Here is a 19,968-nt window from a genome sequence, read left to right as displayed (position 1 = left end):
CAAGAACTTCTGCTTGTACAGATCGTAGGCATTTTGTAATTCAGGAAGCTGCAGTAATAGGAGTGTGTTTTGGATGCAACGCTCTAATACAATCAGAACATTTTTATGTTTTAAGCCATGTTTCACCTTTAAGGTGAAAGTTTTCCATTTGTGGCATCAAAGACCCTGTATTATGCAGTTTTTGCTGCAGCTGGTCTTAGCTGAAGCCTTAAAGGAACTAATCGCTTTCTTAATTAGACCTCAAGAAGATAAGGTTATGAAATTTTTTTTTTAATTTCAAGTAAATTTCAAGACCTAAACAAAATGAAAAGTCACTTGAAACCCACTTACAGACTCCAGGGACACTAAGTCCCGATTATAAACAACACCTGAATGCTTCATAGAATGTTTTTGTTTGAAAGAAACAGTCTAAGCAGTTTTTATTTATACAGTATATGCAGTATGTTCATGATTCTTGGACAGCTTCTCTGAGGTAATATGTACTGTACACATTAACTATATTTAAAAAATCAGACCTTGAGAAGACATTATAGTTATGCAGTACTATTGTTTGTGCATATTTTTGACATTAATGAACGATTACTGTCATTAATGAATGAACACTAACGAATGTCGTTGTAAAATGTGCTATATTATGTTTTAAACGTTCTCTATTCATTTCAAACGAAATTTTTTATAAAATCATTTTTATAAAATTTTATAAAATCATTTTTAATATTTTTTTTTCCTCCATGCAGAATCTACCCATGTATACCCACGACATTGCGACTCGATGCACATGTTTGAGTGTCATCAACTCAAAAAGGACGAATGAACAAACAGCCGGTTTAGGGAGAACCTCTCCATTACCAGGAAGCACAGGGAAAGCTGCCCCAGGAGGACTCATCAGGCACCAGAGATGTGCCTCAGCAAGCCCCAGGCTTAACGTTGAGCCACCCACATCTAGGCCGGGGTAAGCTAAAGTGAAAACCCGCAGCTGTACGGTCAGGTGAAAGTGTTCAAATAACGAAAGAGATTAAATAATGAAAACTGTTGTCATTTTTGGAAGAGAGAAGAAGCTACAAGGGATGGGCACATAACAAGGAGGATGAAGGCCCCTTGGACAAAGGACAAAACAAACAACAGCAGCCAATAGGAAAATGTGTTTATGGAAAACCCAGGCGTAAGACACTATGGCTGAACTAGATTTACTAAGGATCAACCATCTGGCTCTAGAATGAAGAAGATAGGACCCTAATACAGAGTCAGGAGATAACCAGGGGATAGCCTTTCAGGAAATGATGTCATAGAGAATTATGTGATACAGTATATCATTATGTTGTAGCACTAGTGAAGGAACGTTAATTAAAAACTCCCTTTATTTCATGACCTGCTGTACGAAACTCTGCAGAGGGAGGCCGGCTTCGGTGAGACTGACCTCGTCGCTCAGAAGGAAGAGAGAAGCTTGGTGCTGGCCCAAGCAAGCTCAAAAGAAGAAGGTGGGTGTCTCTAGCAACAGCACGTTATCGGTCCTGTACTGTACCTACCTGTACAGTACTTTCTCTGCCACCAAAATGTGATTATTTGGAAATAAATTATTATATTTAAAGGATCAAAATGTGATCTTTTTTGTGACTGGAAATGTTTCGCAATGGTTTGTTGGGAACATTTATGAATGCGTTGAGAAAATAGTTCACTCTCCTATTGAAGTGTATATTTTTGGAATATGGATGATGTGGAAAGACACCAAACGCATCGCCACAGAATGCTTGAAGCTGGTGGGGTGCTGAATGTAGCTCACAGGAACATGAGGTTTCTAATGTAACCCAATAACCTCCTTTATATACTGTAGTTTTTGAAGAGTCTACCCACGTTTTCTCATTCTCTGTAGGATGATGTGGAATCTGTCGAGCTATCACCTGGATATACCCTGACAAGAGGCAAAAACCATTTTGCTGTCACCCTGGGCGAGGAATTGTTTGGACTTCCTTCACAATCCAGGTGAATAGAGCCAAAAATTCCAATATTAAAAGCCTTATTAAAACTTTAATTACTTAACGCATTGAGGGAGGCAGAAAAGTAAACCCTTATATTATACAAACCAGACAGGAGTTAACCCTTCCGTAGTTTGTACAGTTAATTATAATTACAACCATAATCGTAATCATTAAATCATAATTTTACAACTTTAAATACACCTGCAAACATTGATTCTGAAAGGATGGATGAAATCTAAGAGAAAATGTCATGGACAAATATTACAGCATTACACCACAAGACATAAGCGCAATATTAAACTACTCCCCTATGTGCTGTCATTGGTGTGCACACATAAGCTGTAGGCTGCTGGCCAGGCCTTCATTTGGAATTAGAACTTATTCTGAACTGATTTATGTGGTAAAGATAAAGGATCATTATTGGGCCACAGGATAAGGCAGTGCTCAAGTCCTAAGTTCCTGAAGTTTTCTTTCTTAGGAAGACCATTACGGAAGACCTAAAGGAGCAAATTGGCAAGCTGACTGCACTGTTAGAGGATGAGAAGAGGTCCCATCAGGAGACACGCAGGAAGGTGAGCTGTTCTCCCCTCTCTAACAACTCTTTTCACAGACACGTAAGGCCCTCAAGAGGCCCTGTGTGCCTGGTTACCTAGCAACTGCATACTGTATTGTAAGGCCCAACAACTCCATTGCTGAATTGCTTATTCCACTGCTTAATTCCACTCAAAATGGAAATGAGTTGTCTATCAGCGTGTTGGATTGTCTATTGAAACACCATAAGCAGGAGCGGCATCTGTATTATCTGCATTAAGTACGAGTGTTTCTCAGTGAGGATAATTGCCTTCTGTTGGAAAGCTCGTGACAGACTGCAGCAACAACTCACCCATTTTAAAATCATTACCAAGCACGTGGGATGCCTCCTTAAACTGGTTAAGAAATGTGTGGTGTTTCGTGAAAGTGATAATTATGAAAGAAGAGCTTGGAGATATCTTTACTACTATGAAAAAATACAATATCTAATCTTTTTACAGCTGTAGTGAACAATATTGTGGATATTATATGCTGTACACTGCCTACTGTACTGTAGGTCAAAAATGTTACAGTTGACCCAATTTATTCAAGCATAAAACATTCCTGATTAAACAGCATTTTTTATTGTCAGGATACTTTTTATCAGTAATAGAAATATTTCTAGGACATCAAGAAGTTATTGTTTTCAGGCATTTTTACACTGTGAAAAAAATGAGAAAGCAGTGAGTTTCTATGCTCCTCTTTCCCCAAAACAGGTGAATTAAGCATGGGCTGTGGCTGTTTTTTTCTCTTCTTTCTCTGTTAATCACATTTGTGGTGGCACTGATATAATGCAGAAACCATTCTCAGAAGTCAAAACTCTCAGATACAAACCCAAAGGCCAAGTCCTGATCATACTAAACTCTTCTATTGCTTATTTAAAACCAAGAAAATCATGGTTCATTACTAAACCTAACCAGCCTCTGGTCTCTCTGTGTAACCGTTTTACCACTGTGGACTTGTTTTTCATACCTTTCTTTTATCATTGTCAGTTGAGGTGGATAGTTTTACACCATACCCTAACCATTTCATCCAGCTGGGGGTTGTGGGGTAGCCTGGGCCTATCCTTCTAAGCAACAGGCGCAAGGCAGGATACATCCGGGACGGGACACCAACCCATCCATCACAGGGCACACACCAGCACAAGCATGCCTACGAACGCTCACACCTACGGCTGATTTTACCAGAAGCCAATTAACCTATCAACATGTCTTTGGCCTGTGGGAGGAAACCGGCGCACCAAGCGGAACCCATGAGAACATGCAAACTCCATACAGACAGACACCACCGCCATTTAACTCAGGGCCCCATTGTGGTGTGGCAGCAATATTAACTGCTGCGCCACCGTACTGCCCTTAACTAAGCCAATCTCTGTAAATTTAGAGAAATCTAAATGAATATGTTGCACCAGAATGGACAAGCCTCTTCAGTCCTGCAGTGCAACACAGGTAACAAGGCTTGACATTCTGAAACACAAGAAAAAAGGTTCCCTGTACTAAGGTGTACGGCGCATTTGAAGAAGAAATGCATTCTGAAGGGCTGACGTCTTGTTTCTCTCTGTGGAACAGCTCACAGAGGAGGCAGAGAGCAGAGTACAGGAGATCGAACAGAAGCATGAGGCTGAAATCAGGTAGAGTGCCATCTGGGATGTCCCGAGACCCAGTAACCATGTGGACTTATATGTAAGGATATACTGTACTGTACCACTGCAGTCAGAGGAAGAATCGGAGCCATTTGAGAGAGAGACCGTGCAGGCTAGAGAGATCAGAGACTTCACGTAAAGGGTTGGAGAGTTGACAGAGAATTTACAGAAGCCTTTGTCTTGTTTTGCTTTGTAATCATTGCACCTTTATCTAAGGCCAGGAACCTTCCGGACATTTTGACCTCATCTATGTTTTAATAATGGGTGTAAATATGCAAAGGTCCTACCAGAACCGAGGAGCTTTCCGCCTGTGGAAGTCTAGTGGTCAGATAGTGCCCCTTAGTGGCTGAAAGTAGTATTATCCTGAAAAAGACACATTGAGCATAGGTGCGGTATCCAACCAGAATACGGAGGTCCTCTTGGAGGAGCTGGTATAAATGACTGCTGCACTCATTGCCAATGAGGCTATGTGACCAAACAACAGGAGGTAGACAACAGCAGTCAGTGCTGGTCCTGGAAAATACCCCTTGGTAAAGTGGACTGGCTCTGCATTTCTGGGAGGGGGGTCAGAGTTGCAGTGCTTGCACGTGTTCGAGCCCTCCTCATTCCCAAGTCTCCAGTGATGAAGAAGGATTGGTTAATGCCCAAGTCTCCACTGAAGAGAGCCTGGGCCATTCAGCTGCTGCATGGTCCCAAGACGTGGAGTAGTTTAAGAGGGCACCCTTCCCAGTTGACTGCTGCTAGAGTGGCAGGAAAGACACAACGGTATTGGAGTTTCCATCCGTGCCTCCAGGGAAATAGCTGGGGCAGATGCCTACAGCAGCTGACCCCTGAACAGACAGGGCAGGAAAGTCAGATTCATGAGGTGGAGGACCACTCTCCAGGCTGTTTGGTCTTTCCTCCTTCCTGCCCATACTTTTTTTTCTGGCAGCAAGCTTCATCTCCCCCACGTGGGGTTGAGCTGAGGGGGAGGATATGTGACTGAGGGCCCAAGGAAAGCTGGGGAATGACAACAGTAGCTGAGATCTCAGAATAATCTTTGTAGTGGACTAGAATACAATTTGAATGAATCTCTCACACGGGCCTGCTTGAAAAAGGGTAAAGTACAGAGAAGCCCAAGGAATATGACTGGACAGGTATGTTTGATAGAAAATCATGCCAGAGAGACAGAAAGATGGGAACCTGAGGCAGGTTGAGGTGGGGGTTGAGATCCGGGATGAACCTCCTGCCTCTTTTGATCACGTCCATGTCTAAAGGATAGTCCTGTGAACCACTCTACATTCCTCATTAGCTACAGCCAAACCAACATAAGCTTGTTAAGGTTAATTAAAGTTGTTAATCAAATCCTTGGGTGTTGACTCTTCCAAATGAAACTGTGATGGAGGTCATCTGTTCAGAATGTCTTAATGTTAGTCAGTATAAGAGAAAATAATGACCTAATAAGATTAAAGTTATTCCTCTTTATAATGGATTTCTTACCATGTAGTGTGAGATAAAAAAGAAGACCATGTAATAAAATCTAGTTCAGATTTTAGTAAGGACCATAAGCATTTTATTTCAGAATTTGAAGAATGTTGCTAGATATCAAATAGGGAAACCCAAGAATGTTGCTAAATAGAAAAGAGTTTATTCTGGTCGCAGAGCTCAAAAGAAATAAAAACAAATATTGAGCAAATTTACTTTTTTGAATAACTGAACTCATTGAACACAATATAAAGAAGCATTTCATGCTTAGCTTTTGTTTAACTTTCAACTGACGCATATATAACCTCTGATTAAACAATAGATTTATTCATAGCACCATTAGTATAGTTTAAACAGCCTTTCTAGATTAAGTTTTTAAATCTATGCTTCTATGACACTTGAATATATTTGTCCTTTACACTTACTGTAACCCTTCTTACGGATCTTAAAGCCTATTAAATGTGGTCAAGTAGTACTTATTATCTGGGTACCTCTCATTCCGCATTTGACTTTCTCTGCCCCCCCAGGCAGCTTCTCCACACCCACAGGTTACAGGTCATGGCCATGGAAGCCCAGCAGAAGCAGCTCCTGGAGGAGGAAATGGCCTGTGCTGAAGAGCGTTATGGTACAGTGCTGGAAACCAACCAGTTCTTTCTCAACCTGTACTCTACTTCATCACTTTAATTACTTTGTCGGTTTGTTCTGACTCTACCAAATGCTAAACAAACTTGGTCAGGATAAACCCCAAGCTTGGACCCACCTATAACCAGCTCCTTCCACTTAAATGTGAGCTGAGCATGGCAAGGAACTCCATTTCCTTGTAAACACAGAAATCCTGTGCTATTTGTCTGTGTTGAGGAGCCTTTTAATAATTAAGAATTATAATATCAGGCACCTGCTGGACGGTACAGTTTGGTGGATCACATCAGGCTTTACATTTTCTGTCTCTCTCAAAAATCTGCATGACCAACAGTCCACTGGCCTGCACCATTTCCTCCTTTTAAAGTGACCCAAGAGGCCAGACTCAAGTGCCCGAGCAGTTTATTTATTTACACAAGCTTTTTACACATAAAATACAAATACGATCCAGCCCTGTCGACTTTGAAGTATCAACAACAAAGGTAACTACGGTACATAGCAGTTTTTCCTTTTTCATGTATGTTTAATAATTTTTACCTGGTATCAACAAAGCATACACATTAAAGGTAACCTTCCATCCATCATTTATTTATTCTTAAAGTTCCTCCAGGAGAATTACAAGCGTTCGAACAGGTCCGAATCGCACACAGTCAGAATAATAAGTACGTGTGTGATCTAGAAAGTAGAAAATAAATGAAATAGAAAAGTGTGTTCTACTCCCCAAATCAGAACACAATGACAGGTGTAAAATGCACACTCCTTCCTGAGCGCAATGTCTCTGAGCAGAGCACAGCACCAGGCATAAGGAACGAATATGCACTCTTCAGGGCTTCTTCAATGTTTTGGATGATTAAAAATTGAAATCCAGAATGGGATAAAGGAAATAAACTGGACATCATCTTAATACATAAAACACAATAAGATTTAATTTAATACAATACGAAAATACGAGTCAGTGGCGATGGGATGGGATCCTCAACAGTTTTTCAATGAAAGCCTTAAACTAGATTTGATGCAAGAGGCCAACCGGGTTTGTTTCCAAGAGAAGACGTTTCCTGTGGCCTTATAAGCTTCAATTCGATTTTGTCCTGTCGTCATTGAAATAGAAAAATGTCATCTTCAAACGTTTTGTGTGTCATGAGTCTTATAAAATGGGTGTACTGATTGTGCTGATCAGGTACCAAAGGAGAATATTTTGCTTCCACCTACTGGAAAAATGTTGGATAAGACATCTGACCTTTTCAAACTTGTTTTTGAAATGATATTTTACATATATGGATTAGTCAGCCTATCCAGGGCTCCCTTCCGGAAACTTCCACCCACTGGGAGTCCAATAGGAGGCTGTTCATGCTACATGCCCTCTATCAATTAGTATTTAAAATTGAATTAAAAAATGAAAATGTCTTATTTCACTATGTAACTGAATATGTTTCTACAAAATGACATCTATAATGTTACATTTCCAGTTTATTATTTCGTGCCTGGACACCCTGTCATTTTCATAATAACCCAGAGCAAGGAGAACAGCCTATTATGATGATCAGCGTAGTGACACTTCTTCTATTTATTCAAACAGTGCTCTAATTTAGTACCTTAAATTGATATGATTTTCATTCCAGGCAAGCTAGAAAAAGAACATGAGCTGATGAAAAGTTCCTTTCGTGCCTACAAGGTAAAATACCTGAATTTATATACCGTCAGCTAATACATTTTTGTCAATATTGGCTTGTCTTGGAAAATGTGCATCAGCTAACAGATTTGTCTGTATTGTCTTGTCTCTTGGTATTTGCCAGGGCATAGAGCTTTTAGAGTAGATAAGGCAATGCAAAACATATCTTATACACTATTGTCAGAAATCAAGGTGTATACTTTTCTCCTGTCATTGCTTCTGATTAATACCCAGAAGGCTTTCTGACACAAATTAAGAGATCGTTTCCTTACAAAAAGGTCACTTTGTTCAACAAACGTTGTGAAGCTGCTGTGAAGCTACAGTAGACATTAAACAGAAAATGTGTATTTTCAGGCTGTAGACTAAAGCTAAGATCGTTCAATTTCACATGTAAAAGGACATTTTAAAAGACGGCCTCCATCAGTATTCAGTCTGATCTTTTTTTTTTATTAAAACATCTTTATACTAGCAAGGAGTGGACAAAAAACACCAGTCTAAAGTCACTTAAGTCAGGGCCTTGAACTACCACTAATGTCCCTTGCTATTGATCTCTTTCCACCTTAGACAGTGTTGCACACAAAATATCAGTAAGTTGGGCTGCTTTGATCACTGAATCTTCTGCCAAACTGGGCCCAACATTCACCACTCTTTCTAAGTCACTAAGGTCTCCTCTACATGTATATTATTATGGGCAACCAGGCCTTTGCTTTCAATATACTGGACTCAGTGACCCTAATTGATCAAGGTGTTTCCATTATTTTGTCCTATGGTACACCTCTATTTGCTAACATTACTACACCCACACACTGCAAAGGAGCAAGTAAAAGTTTATTCCAGGCTGAAAAAAGAAGAAAAGAAACACAACTTTTTGGCTGTGGAGCCTTCTTGAACTACTGACACCCGTACACAGGTGCTCTCTGTCAATGGGTTTCTAATCATGGATTCATTCATGGATGGTAATGTGCAGTGTTATTTCACTTGTGAAAAAATAAACATCACCCCTTTAATGTCCACAGGACAATTTATCTGAGGAAATGGAGCTGAGATGGAACAAAAAAGAGATTGACTGGAGGCTTCAAAGTGAGAAGAAGCAACAAAATGAGCTTCTTAAGCAAAGTAAGATGTGTGGTAGCAGCACTGCAAACACAATACTGAATGAATGACATTATTAGTTATAAAAGTGCCAACAGCGGCTTAGATTCTGATTCATTTGGTAGCTGCAAGAAATGTGGTATAGATTGCTTGGCTAGTAACAGCGATCAAGACAAAGAAAATAGCTATTATTTGAGTAAAAGATGTACTCTTCTGTCGGTTCCAAGGATGTCAGCTTATAAAGATGGACAGAAATTAATTTTGGGAAAAGAACTTCTTTGGGGCGTCAGAGAGCTGAGCAAACTTTAACAAAGAAACAAGTGGACTATAAAAGGACAGTGCTCATAGTGTTTTCATGTGTTCTGTGTCTGTGTGCCTCTGCTTGGCAGAACAAGAGCTGATGGGGCAGTTTCTGCAAGAGAAGGATGAGATGAGGCAAGCCTTTGAAAGTCAGATCTCTGCGCTCAGCAGAAGCCACCACAAGGAGACTGAGGTAAGTGGAATCTTATCCCGTTAAATTATTTCCCTACACTTACAGTACAGTATATAGCGTTTTCTGGACACTCCACTCAAAGTGCTTTACAGGTAATGGGGAATCCCACTACCACCACCAATGTGCAGCCCCACCTGGATGATGCGACGGCAGCCATAGTGCACCAGTACCCTCCCCACACACCAGCTATCAGTGGGGAGGAGAGCAGAGTGATGAAGCCAATTCATAGATGGGGATTATTAGGAGGCCATGATTGGTAAAAGCCAGTGGGGAATTTGGCCAGGATCCCAGGTCTACACCCCCTACTCTTTTCGAGAAACACTCTGGGATTTTTAATGACCACAGACAGTCAGAACCTTAGCTTTACACTTCATCTGAAGGATGGCACCATTTTTTACTGGTCTCACTTACAACTCTTCCAGCAGCATTCCCAGGAGGTCTCCCAACCAGGTACCAAGCACCAGCTTCAATGGGCTGCCAGTTGTGAGTTGCAGGGTGATATGGCTGCTGGAATTAAAGACATTTTGCATCATTCATCTTTTAAAAGCTGTACCCTAAGGCAGTTGGGTGTAATCCTGCTAAGGTCTTTTTTAACACCAGTAAATTGGCAGGGTGCTTCAGCTTCTTCGGCCTGGGGTCGTTTTTTTCCATACTCACAGCATCAGATGCACAGAAACATGGCGTTCACTGGAGGTCTCCAAAACACCGCGCTTGTTTACTTGTTCAAGTTTCTTTTCAGGAACTACACAAGCAATACAGAAAGGCGGTAGAGGAGGGAAAATTACTGGACAAAGCTAGAGAAGAAATAACGGTACTGTGTCTGCCTAAGCTTTTTCCTTTTTTAAAACAAATTCAGAACCAAATACAATTTTAGGTTCCTGAGCAGGATATATCTGCATTACAACAAGTAAAAATAAAGAATAAGTGCAGGTTTAATCGAGGATAGTGTAGTGCACTGGATATTTGGTAAGGAGGCACTCTGGGGCAGGAGTGGTTGACTCCTGGAAGCCCTGTTCATTCTCTCAGTAATCTCAAGATTGACCCTCAGGTAGAGGCAGAGAAGCTTTTGTGCCAGAATCTCTTTAATTCCAAACCAAGCTCAGCTCCCCCCATGTAAACACTGTAGTTAAAGGGCATTTAAGCTGGTTCTGGTGCATTTCAATTTTAATAATACCTTCACTCTATCACTTGTTAGAGGGAAAGGAGTCCAGAAAACTTCACTCCAGTCCACATTTTAAAAAACTTTTAAACAGTTGAAAAATGCATATATTACAATTTGTGTACTTAACTGTATTCTATGGTAGTCATCAGTATGAATAAAGACATTAAAAGAGTTGACACAAGTTACTGTATCTGATCATATTAATTTGTTCAAATCGGTCACCAAGAGTGCGAAATCATTGTTTTTAAAACACAAAACAATCATGTACTTCTCTTCACGTAACTTCACGTCTTCTCCACATAGGAACAGCCACACTACCACCCTGGTTACTGCTGTGCCACCTTAGATGTGACTGTGCCAAATCAGGATTTTTAAAAATAAATGAATGTTTATTCATTTGTTTTGCTCTTGAAAACCCAATTAGTATTTCCTGGAATTTTTAATTGACTGACATGAAAATTGAATTTATCATGTTATTTGTGAAATTGGATGACCCATTCCAACCTCTGTCCTTCAGTCATTAGGCATCAAAACTGCCATCTTCTTAATGCCTCTTAATTTGCTTTCCGTTCTTTCCATTGATAAGTATTTTTGTTGAGTATTTTTCTTATCGGTACATACAGTTCAAGTACAGTGCCAGATTATCTGTTAGCTGTGAGACAAATTTTCATTTACTTGTTTCGTTGTAGATCCATTTTCCTTACACAGTACTGTCATTTGTCTCACCCGTTCTCAACCTGACAAGGAAAAAAAGAAGTTAATAGTTAAAAATAGAAGTTCATTTTTATCATCAGATGGACTGATACCAGTTATACTTCTAACTGAATACCAAACTTAATTCGGAACTGAACAGAACATTAAAATATCTTTTCTTGGACCTTGCTGAATTGCTCACAAATTTCAATTGTGGGAAAAAAAAGTTGTCCTGCCCAAATATGACACTTGAGCTAATATCATCACCAGAAAGGAAATGTTTAAATGTGAGAATACGATCATTCAGCTCATGCTAGCCGTGGTAGAATGTGGTAGAATGACTAATTATCATTTTTACGTGATATTCTGGGCAGTACAGTGGCAGTGGTTAGCATTGGTACCTCGCTGTACTGGGGCACTGGGTGGAATTCCTGACCTGGGGCACTATCGGCATGGAGTTCGTATGTTTTCCCCACGTTTTTTAATGGGCTTCCTCCAGGTGCTCCGGTTTCCTCCCACAGTCCAAAAACATACAGTAGGTTAATTGGCTTCTGGGAAAAATTGGCCCTGGTGTGAGTGTGTTTATATATGTCTGTGTGTGTGCCCTGCAAGAGCCTGGTGTCTCATTCATCAAGGCAGGTATACCCTGTCTTGTACCCACTGCTTGCCTGGGATAGGCTTCAGGTACCCAGCGATTCTGAATTGCAAGAAGCGGTTAGAAAATTGATGGTTTGATGCGATATTGTCAAAATGGGGAATATCAGTCATGAGTCGGTCATGAAAATACGTTAGTATATTTCGAAACCTGAAAAAAAAACACCAAATATCGCGAGTGTCTATTTGTTTCCATACCTACTTCAAAATAACTCTGCATTTGTTCAGTTGAACAGGCCCTGACATTGGAGGCTGCAGAGAACAAGGCCTTAATCATCAAGTTGAATGCGGTTCTTAAACAGACACAGCAGGAACTGCTGATTCAAGTAAGAAATGAAGGGCTCCTAAAAATGCATCTGCTTTTTTCTTGATCAATTTCAGTGAATATGGTTGTTACCTTCTAAAGGCTTCTCAAAGTTGGAAATTTTATGCAGCATCGATGCCTTGATTGTTCTAAAGGAACTCACAAGCCCTTATAACAGTCTTTTGACACACTGAGTAAATGTAACTTCGTTTCAGTCAACTACGATGTCCTGCAAAACAAATCAAAGATTTAGCCTCACGCTTAGCAGACAGGCCTGGTAGACAAATAAATTCAATGCTTCCGACATCTTCGCAGAAAGGAAAACTGGCCGAGTTGGAGAAGAGCTTCAACCAAAAGATTTCGGCTGTGGACAACAGACACAGGAACCGTCTCCACGCGCTGATGAATGAGAATACAGACCTCAGGTTAGAACTGTCCAGGGTGACTTCACTGTTGAAAATGCTAAGCATTGACAAGTGTCAAAATGTTTGTTTTTTTTCCAAACCACAAGCTTTTTTTATGTGTAATCGTAAATACATTCACCATATGCTACTTTGACAGGCGCAAATTTTTCTCCAAATGTGAAGAGCTGTATGAGGAGAGGGCGAAGACTGAACAAGAGGACACAGCAAGGTTGCGGAGGGTGAAGGAGAAACTCCTGTCTGCTATACAGCAGCAAGAAAGTCAGGCCTCACAAAACAAACATTCTGCTGGTCACCGGCCTACAACAGCACCTCACACTGACCAATAACATTCCAGTTACTCGCATATTACTATACTGCATACATGTTTCTAAAGACTCAATCTCAACAATCACAATGTCAACCGACTAGATATTGTATTGTGTTTTTTAATGCAATTGAATCAATCCAATTCCAACTTACATTTAAATTTGATTTGCAAGATACTTTATTTTATGAAGTACTTTAAGTTTGATCTAAATCCAAACAGCTGTGTTTGTAGCAGCTCCTTCCTCAGTGCTTCTAAAAGACACACTGACCTCCCTCTGAAAAGGGTCTACAAAATTTCACATTTCATGTTTTTGAACTGGCCTTCTTTTGAAGCCAAGTGACTGATTTATATTAAAAATATATTTGTTTCAAAGGATGTCTGAATATTCCGATTTTATCATTGGTCTACTACTTCCTAGAAAAAAAAAAGGAAAACAAAATATAACTATAATGAAGTTCATTGTATAATTCTTCATTGTAGACAATGCTTACATATAGTACAACCATTTTAGTAAGATACCATCAAACTTTTGATTTCAAAATAAAGCGTAAAATAAAATGGAGAAGTCAGTTTTATTAATAATTTTTATTTTAAAATATTGCACAGGTTTGTCCGGAGGGAAAGTTACATATCATTCAGGCTGTATATTTACAAAAACTGAACCCCCCCCACAGTACCCAAACCTATGTTGTAACCCTCCGACCTCCCAGTTCTCCCGAATCGAGTGTCATCTCTTAAAAAGATTTTTCCTTTTGTAATGGACTAATTAAGAAAACAAGTAAATGATATTAAAGATTCTGACAGTTGTGTGGGTGCTATCATAGTTATTCAAACTGGTATTTTGATTTAAATTTTTTGTCATCTTGCCACAAACTGATAATTACACTGGATTTCTTATCCCAATATCCCACAAATAATTAGGAATACAGATAAAATGTAATCCAGTTCACACCCATACTGGGACAGAGAGGGTCAAATACCTTGATGTTAAAATGACATGGCAGAAAGAAGTTTTACTATGGTTGCCATGACAACTCTTGTGTGTAGTAACTACTTGTTTACTGTGGTCACTCCTGACTTGTTAAAATTATTTGAACAAACTGAGGCACTTGATTTTCCATTTTTCCTTTACAAAAGTAAAAAGTGGCACCAACTGTCATCATCTGGAGTACTACCAAGAAATCACAAAGGCCCAGACTCGCTGAGTCTTGGTGTCTGAATTTAGGCTTTTAAGTTTTTAACATGCTTCATGAAGGCTGGTTTGAATGCTATCAGAGTTTGATAACAGACAGTCTGAAAGAGTATACATGCACAGTCTACAGCTCTAGCTTATAAGACTCAAACAATATTAATACTGCATGAACACTAAAGAACATTGCATTTCCACTCAAAAATTAATAGAGATTTCATTTTGTGATCATTTCTGACTTCTTGGTTATGAAACAGAACGCTTGTTACATAGCTGTGGCTAAATGGAATATATTCTTTACATTTCTTGTTAAAAAGACAAAGAAACCAGTGATACAGTGTTATTTTTCTAATGTATAATGTTGATACAAGATACAATTTGTAAAAGTGCTGGAAATGAAAATAAACAAGCCTGGAATGATCTAAGATCAATAGTAGCCATATTGTGGCATGCTGGCATTCTGTAATAATTTGGTATGCCACTTTGAGGCTACATTTATTGGACCAATCTTTTCGAATCCGGTTTAAATTACTTTGCTTCTCCACAACCTAACTTGGGCTAATTTCTAAAGCTCAATTTTATTCATTTAACTGTAGCCAAAATTTGGTCAGGAAATTATTTAAATTTCTGATTTATTACAGGCCTTCAAAATGACATAATTACTTTTGTTCAGAACCACAATAATGTGCAATTAGTTCATACAGTACTGTACTGGAAGGGCAAAGCACAGCCTAAAGAATTGGAAAAATGTCTCAAGCTTTTGAAGCCCTGCAATAAAAATAAATTGAAGACTTGTTTGACAGCACTTTTAGTTCAATTCCTAATGCCAACACTGCAAAAAATGATACGAACAATCAGGATCAATCTATAATATCCTTCAATAAGGTGCAAAGCACAATTTCCCATTTCTCATTAAACTGTGATTGCACACTAAGAAAAAAAGTGCAAACAATATGAATACCTTTAGGTTAATAAAAGGAAATTGTGGTAAGTCACAAGAAATATCAGTGACATAAATGTTTTCTTCTCTTATTTTAGATCATCCCAAGAAGACATTACACACAGACATAAAATGCATCAATGTCTAATCTATAATCTTAGTAAGCCATCTATAATTAAATTTTCATATACTGTACTCAAGAAATAAAATGATCAGTAACAGAATGTAGTGCTTTCTAGAAACCAGCTATGCATAACTACGTTTTAAGTTGCTCCTATTTCATTTCTGCATTTTCTGTACACTGCGCAGGAGTTAGTCAAAAAAGCAATTATACAGTGAGCACAAAGATACACTTGAATTTCAGGAACTTAAATTCAATTCTTTTTCAGCAAGGAAAGGGTTTCAATAGAATCGCCACTCTCTATATGTCAGAGTATCGTGGAAAAACACAAAACTGATCACAAATATGGTAGACACTGAAACCACATTGTAGTGAATTATTCATCATAAAGATGACGCCTTCTTCTGCTTTCCAGTATTTCAAGCTTGCATTTACTTATTTAAAAGTTTTCTATTGGCTTTGTGGCATAATTGATATAAACTGTGTATTACAAGGGGAAAAAGTCTCTTTAATGTTAATGTACACATTGTAACACAAAAATCAAATGTTAGGACACACTTTTAACTTTATTATTTGAACGTTTTTGGTTGGATTTGTACTGTAGCTCTTGGACTGCCTTATTCCAAGCTTTTCCATACTTTGAAACATTGACACTTCAGCTAGAAAATGTGAAAATTGCACTTCAAAGCTGCTCAAGAGCTTGCCTTCTTGCCACAGAATTAAAATTATTGAACTAAACAAAGGAAGAAAAAGAGGCCAGTTTGCCAATGGCTAGCTCTTTGAAAAAGACCTCTCTGTCGCCCTTAGCTGCCTCGATTAGAAATAAAACTAGCAAAACTAAACATTTCTGCACATTGACATTTACCAATGCTGAAAATCTTCAGTCTAAGCAAAGAGAATGTTTTGTCTTACACACACACCTCTAACCTAAAGCCACCATAAGATCACAAGAGCAGTGGTCATCCGAAGAACTGGTATATTTTTACCTTCTGAATGCAGGATTCACAGCACAAACCTGATCCACACACTACTCACACTCAAGAAAACGTCACTTAGCTCAGCGTCATTTACCCTCTAAAATACTACAGAACCAGTGAGATAAGATTGTGGTCTTAGTGGCAAAGTCAGGGCTGAGGGAGTGAATAAGTGTCTAGTACATGAGTCATAATGTCAGATATAAAGCGCACATACAGTATGGCTTCTTCTTCCCATGTTGTCAATAAACAGAAAGTTAAAGGTTCTAGGACTACTGCATCACTGAGCTCCTGTTAGAAACAGGACGCGACTATCGAGACACTGTACTAAAACAGAAGCAATGATATAAGCTGCTGTAACACTGCAAAAAATGACCCCTTATACAACCACGCCATGTCAAATATACTGTATAACTATACTGTACATATGAATACTACTATAAGTATAAAATGTCATGCTTTGTCCGTGACTTAAAACCTTTCTTGACGGAAAACAAAATCCACCACTACAGTACGTATCTGTCCAATTCATCTTCCCATCGTAAAGCTCCAAACGCCAGGAACCCTTGATTCCCAAATCAAGAGCCTTTTGCAAATAACTGCCAGGAGTATCAAGCCTCCCGGCTGTGACCAAGGGTGGCAAGGATTAAAGGCAAAACAGACAACATTGCGGTTTTAAGAAATGTGCCCATTGTGCACAGCAAATGCATCATATCAGCATTACAATCATGTTATCGGAATGCCAGAGGACTATGAGTCTGCTGTCGTAGAACACCAGCAAATAAATGGGCTCAACGTTATTGCACAAAGGAACAAAAGAAAAATCCAAGGTACTGAATAATCTTTCCTTTAGATAAATGAGCACAGAAAAGCTTTTCCTTTTTCTTAAACTGTACAAAATGGCAACCCCTGCTTGAATGTTAAAATCTAAGAAGAAAACATAATCTCTTCAATACATTCATTTTTGAAGGTTAACACTGCTAGCCCCTTCGCTGTCCACTTCACCTAAAAGTTTCAGCTTCCTATGGGACGTCTAAAAGAAAATACTGGCATCTTTAACTACTCACTGCCCACTATCCAAGTAACTCTCTCTTACTGTACGTCATTTGAGTAAATTTGTGATTGCCCTCAGACTGCTTGACAATAAACAGATTTGGTTTTATAAAAAAAAAACATTTCTAAGCAAAACAAAAGAGGCAAAATACGACTTTGCAGTTCAAAATAATAGTAAAATAATAAAATAAGGAAGCTTTGTTGTCTTTTGGAGCCCTGAGCTTAAAACTTGAAGAAGCAAAAATCTAACAGTCAGAAACGTTTTTGCCAGAAGTGTGCTTTGTTAATTAAATTAATTTTACTGCTCTACTCTAGTGTTTTCTGCCAATACTATGGTTATATGATACAGCTGCATAAGAGACATAAGAGGCTTATGCAGGTAACAATAGTGCATTGCTGTTGCAAAACAGCTACAACTGGCTGTTTATGAAGTGGGGGCTGTGCTCCGTTCCTCTCGCCACAAAAACCTCATCTTAGTTCCCTCTACACCCTTCATACTCATCCAGCCTGCTCCCCATCTCATTCTCTTCACCTTAAAACCCATCTTTCCTTCTCTCTCTCACCCTCTGCGACTTCCTCGCACCCTCAACAGCAACAGAGTCCATCTCTCAGCGCGCACTGCAGACAACTCCGATAAATAAAAACCCACATCACTTTCGGCACAGTCCCCTTATTTAACAGTTTTTAACCCTTGCTTTCAGAAAGCCTTTGGTACTTTTTCAGTTTCCAATTCCAAAAAAGGTTACTAGCTTTTTTGCTCAGACATGAAACCACGGGCGAATGCTGTGCTATTGTGCCATTTCTGGCTCAAATTCATAGACTGACAGTTTTTGGTGGTGGCTGGAAAAGGGAGGTAGACATATCAAGCGTCAATCCAAGTTTTTAAGGGCCCACCATCTTTTCCTTTACCACTTCCTTCTGTTTTCCGGCTTTTTTACAGTTTCTGTTCAGTCCTCAGGGGCTCTGGGGCGTCCTGTGAGGCCCGTATGGACGGCGGCTTCACCTCCGCGCTACGCTTTTCCTTCAGGCTTCGCACTGGTGGAATCGGGAGGGAGGCAGGATGGGAGGGGGTGCCGCTTGCGGGGGCACCCAATCTCCCGATCATAGCTGGAAGGCTCTGATTCCTCCTCAGCCCGTCCAGGAGGCTACCGCCGCCGGCCGTAACGAAGTGGGCCGACTCCTGCCGTCGGAGTCCCCCCTCGGCGTCCCCCCTGAGCACCTTGGCAAAGCCCAGCCTCCTAAGGCGCTCCACCAGGTTGACTCTGTTCTGCGCCGGGTCGGGCCGAACTCGGCCGGGTTTAAGGCCGTACACCTCCTGGAGGAAGATCTCCGCAGGCCGCGAGGCCAGGAAGTTTTCGGCGCCGGGGCGCGTCTCAAAGGGCACCGGCGACGAAGCCGGGGAGCGGGAGGGAGAGTTGGGAGGGGTAGAGGGGGGGAAACGTGTCTTTCGGGGACTCTGGCCTGGGGGCGACTCGGAGACGGGGCTGCTGTACACCTGGGCGGAGATACCCTTCTCCTGCAGAAGTTTGGCCAGTCCACGAGTGACGGTGGCGTTGTGGCCGTGGGTGAAGGCCTCTCCCAAGCTGAGGCGGCAGGGGGTGACCGGTGTGCTGGGTCCTGTTCTCAGGGAGCTGGGAGTGTTTTCTCCATTGGGCACAGGGACATACATAGAGCTAGAGAAGCAGAAAAAAAAAGAAAACTGTCAAGAGACAGCATTTTTTTCCAACATCTACTGATGGAAATGTATTTATTTTCACAGCGTGAAGCAGAGTTTGCCGTTCGGTCAGCCAAGAACAGGCCCAGAATGCATCTGGGATTTAAACTAGTCATGGGCTGCCCCAGAGGTGGCTTTTCGAGTAACCTGAAGATCACAAAAAAAAAAGTTGTCCCTAAACTGATAACGGTTTAGGTCCCTTTTGGGTGTAGCCCAGAGCTGACATTTATAAAGTAGAGAACACTTACATGTGTGATACACCTGGGTTGGGGTGCCCTAGAAACTGTCTTTTTATAGGTGGGTGTTGGGAAACACAATATCAACTACATAGTAAAAAAAAGAACTTGAACTTTTACAAAGAATTCATACAATAAAATGAGGCGGTGCTATGGATCTGCGCCTGTGGCTGGAAGGTTGCCGGTTTGTATCCTGTGGCCGGCAGAGGAATCCTACTCCGTTGGGCCCCTGAGCAAGGCCCTTAACCCCAAGTGTTCCAGGGGCGCTGTATAAATGGCTGACCCTGTGCTCTGACCCCGAGCTTCTCTCCCTGTCTGTGTGTCTCATGGAGAGCAAGCTGGGGTATGTGAAAAAAGACTAATTCCTAATACAACAAAATTATATACAGTATGGCCAATAAAGTGATCTTATCTTATGAAAACACAAACCCCTAACTCTCTCCAAGCTCCAGGTACTCTTCTTCGATTCACCCTCTCGATATATGTCAGGCAGCTGCCAAAATTTCTCTATGAAAAATCTTCCGCACAAAATCTCCCAAAATATGCCAATTCCTCTCCCTCTTCTCTCTCAAGTACAACACATAACAGAGGCTCGGGTCTGTTCCCAGAGAGCAGAGACTGACAGCCACTTGAAGCCTCTGCTGCTCGTTT

General features: G+C 40.4%; 2 protein-coding genes across 4 annotated transcripts in view; one reads left to right on the top strand and one right to left on the bottom strand.

The window, feature by feature from the left end:
• The first annotated feature begins 746 nt into the window (after positions 1 to 746).
• LOC148821733 (flagellum-associated coiled-coil domain-containing protein 1-like) lies at positions 747 to 13,652 on the top strand. The gene is made up of 13 exons (XM_088930186.1): positions 747 to 952; positions 1,391 to 1,478; positions 1,871 to 1,980; positions 2,455 to 2,548; positions 4,115 to 4,176; positions 6,180 to 6,277; positions 7,911 to 7,963; positions 8,977 to 9,076; positions 9,442 to 9,545; positions 10,285 to 10,356; positions 12,291 to 12,380; positions 12,674 to 12,783; positions 12,920 to 13,652. Exons 1-13 carry the CDS (start codon positions 747 to 749, stop codon positions 13,107 to 13,109), a joined length of 1,377 nt encoding a protein of 458 aa, XP_088786312.1. The 3' UTR covers positions 13,110 to 13,652.
• A 558-nt stretch (positions 13,653 to 14,210) lies between these two features.
• trak2 (trafficking protein, kinesin binding 2) overlaps positions 14,211 to 19,968 on the bottom strand; it is a 60,308-nt gene continuing 54,550 nt past the window's right edge. For all 3 annotated transcript variants that reach the window (XM_088930185.1, XM_088930183.1, XM_088930184.1), the window contains one exon: positions 14,211 to 19,040. In XM_088930185.1, coding sequence (XP_088786311.1) covers positions 18,302 to 19,040 — 739 coding nt within the window. In that variant the 3' untranslated portion in view covers positions 14,211 to 18,301. The remainder of the gene's footprint in view (positions 19,041 to 19,968) is intronic.

The sequence above is a fragment of the Atractosteus spatula genome, chromosome 13 (assembly GCF_055471065.1).
Source record: "Atractosteus spatula isolate fAtrSpa1 chromosome 13, fAtrSpa1.hap1, whole genome shotgun sequence".
Taxonomy (NCBI): Eukaryota; Metazoa; Chordata; class Actinopteri; order Semionotiformes; family Lepisosteidae; genus Atractosteus; species Atractosteus spatula.
Note: the sequence above shows the minus strand (reverse complement) of the source record. Positions and strands in the feature narration are given on the sequence as shown.

Excerpts from the sequence above, each read along its gene's own strand:
- LOC148821733 (XM_088930186.1), top strand. The coding sequence starts at position 747 with ATGTATACCCACGACATTGCGACTCGATGCACATGTTTGAGTGTCATC. Across the intron at positions 9,546-10,284 it reads GCCACCACAAGGAGACTGAG|GAACTACACAAGCAATACAG; the intron begins GTAAGTGGAATC and ends GTTTCTTTTCAG. Across the intron at positions 12,784-12,919 it reads AATGAGAATACAGACCTCAG|GCGCAAATTTTTCTCCAAAT; the intron begins GTTAGAACTGTC and ends CTACTTTGACAG.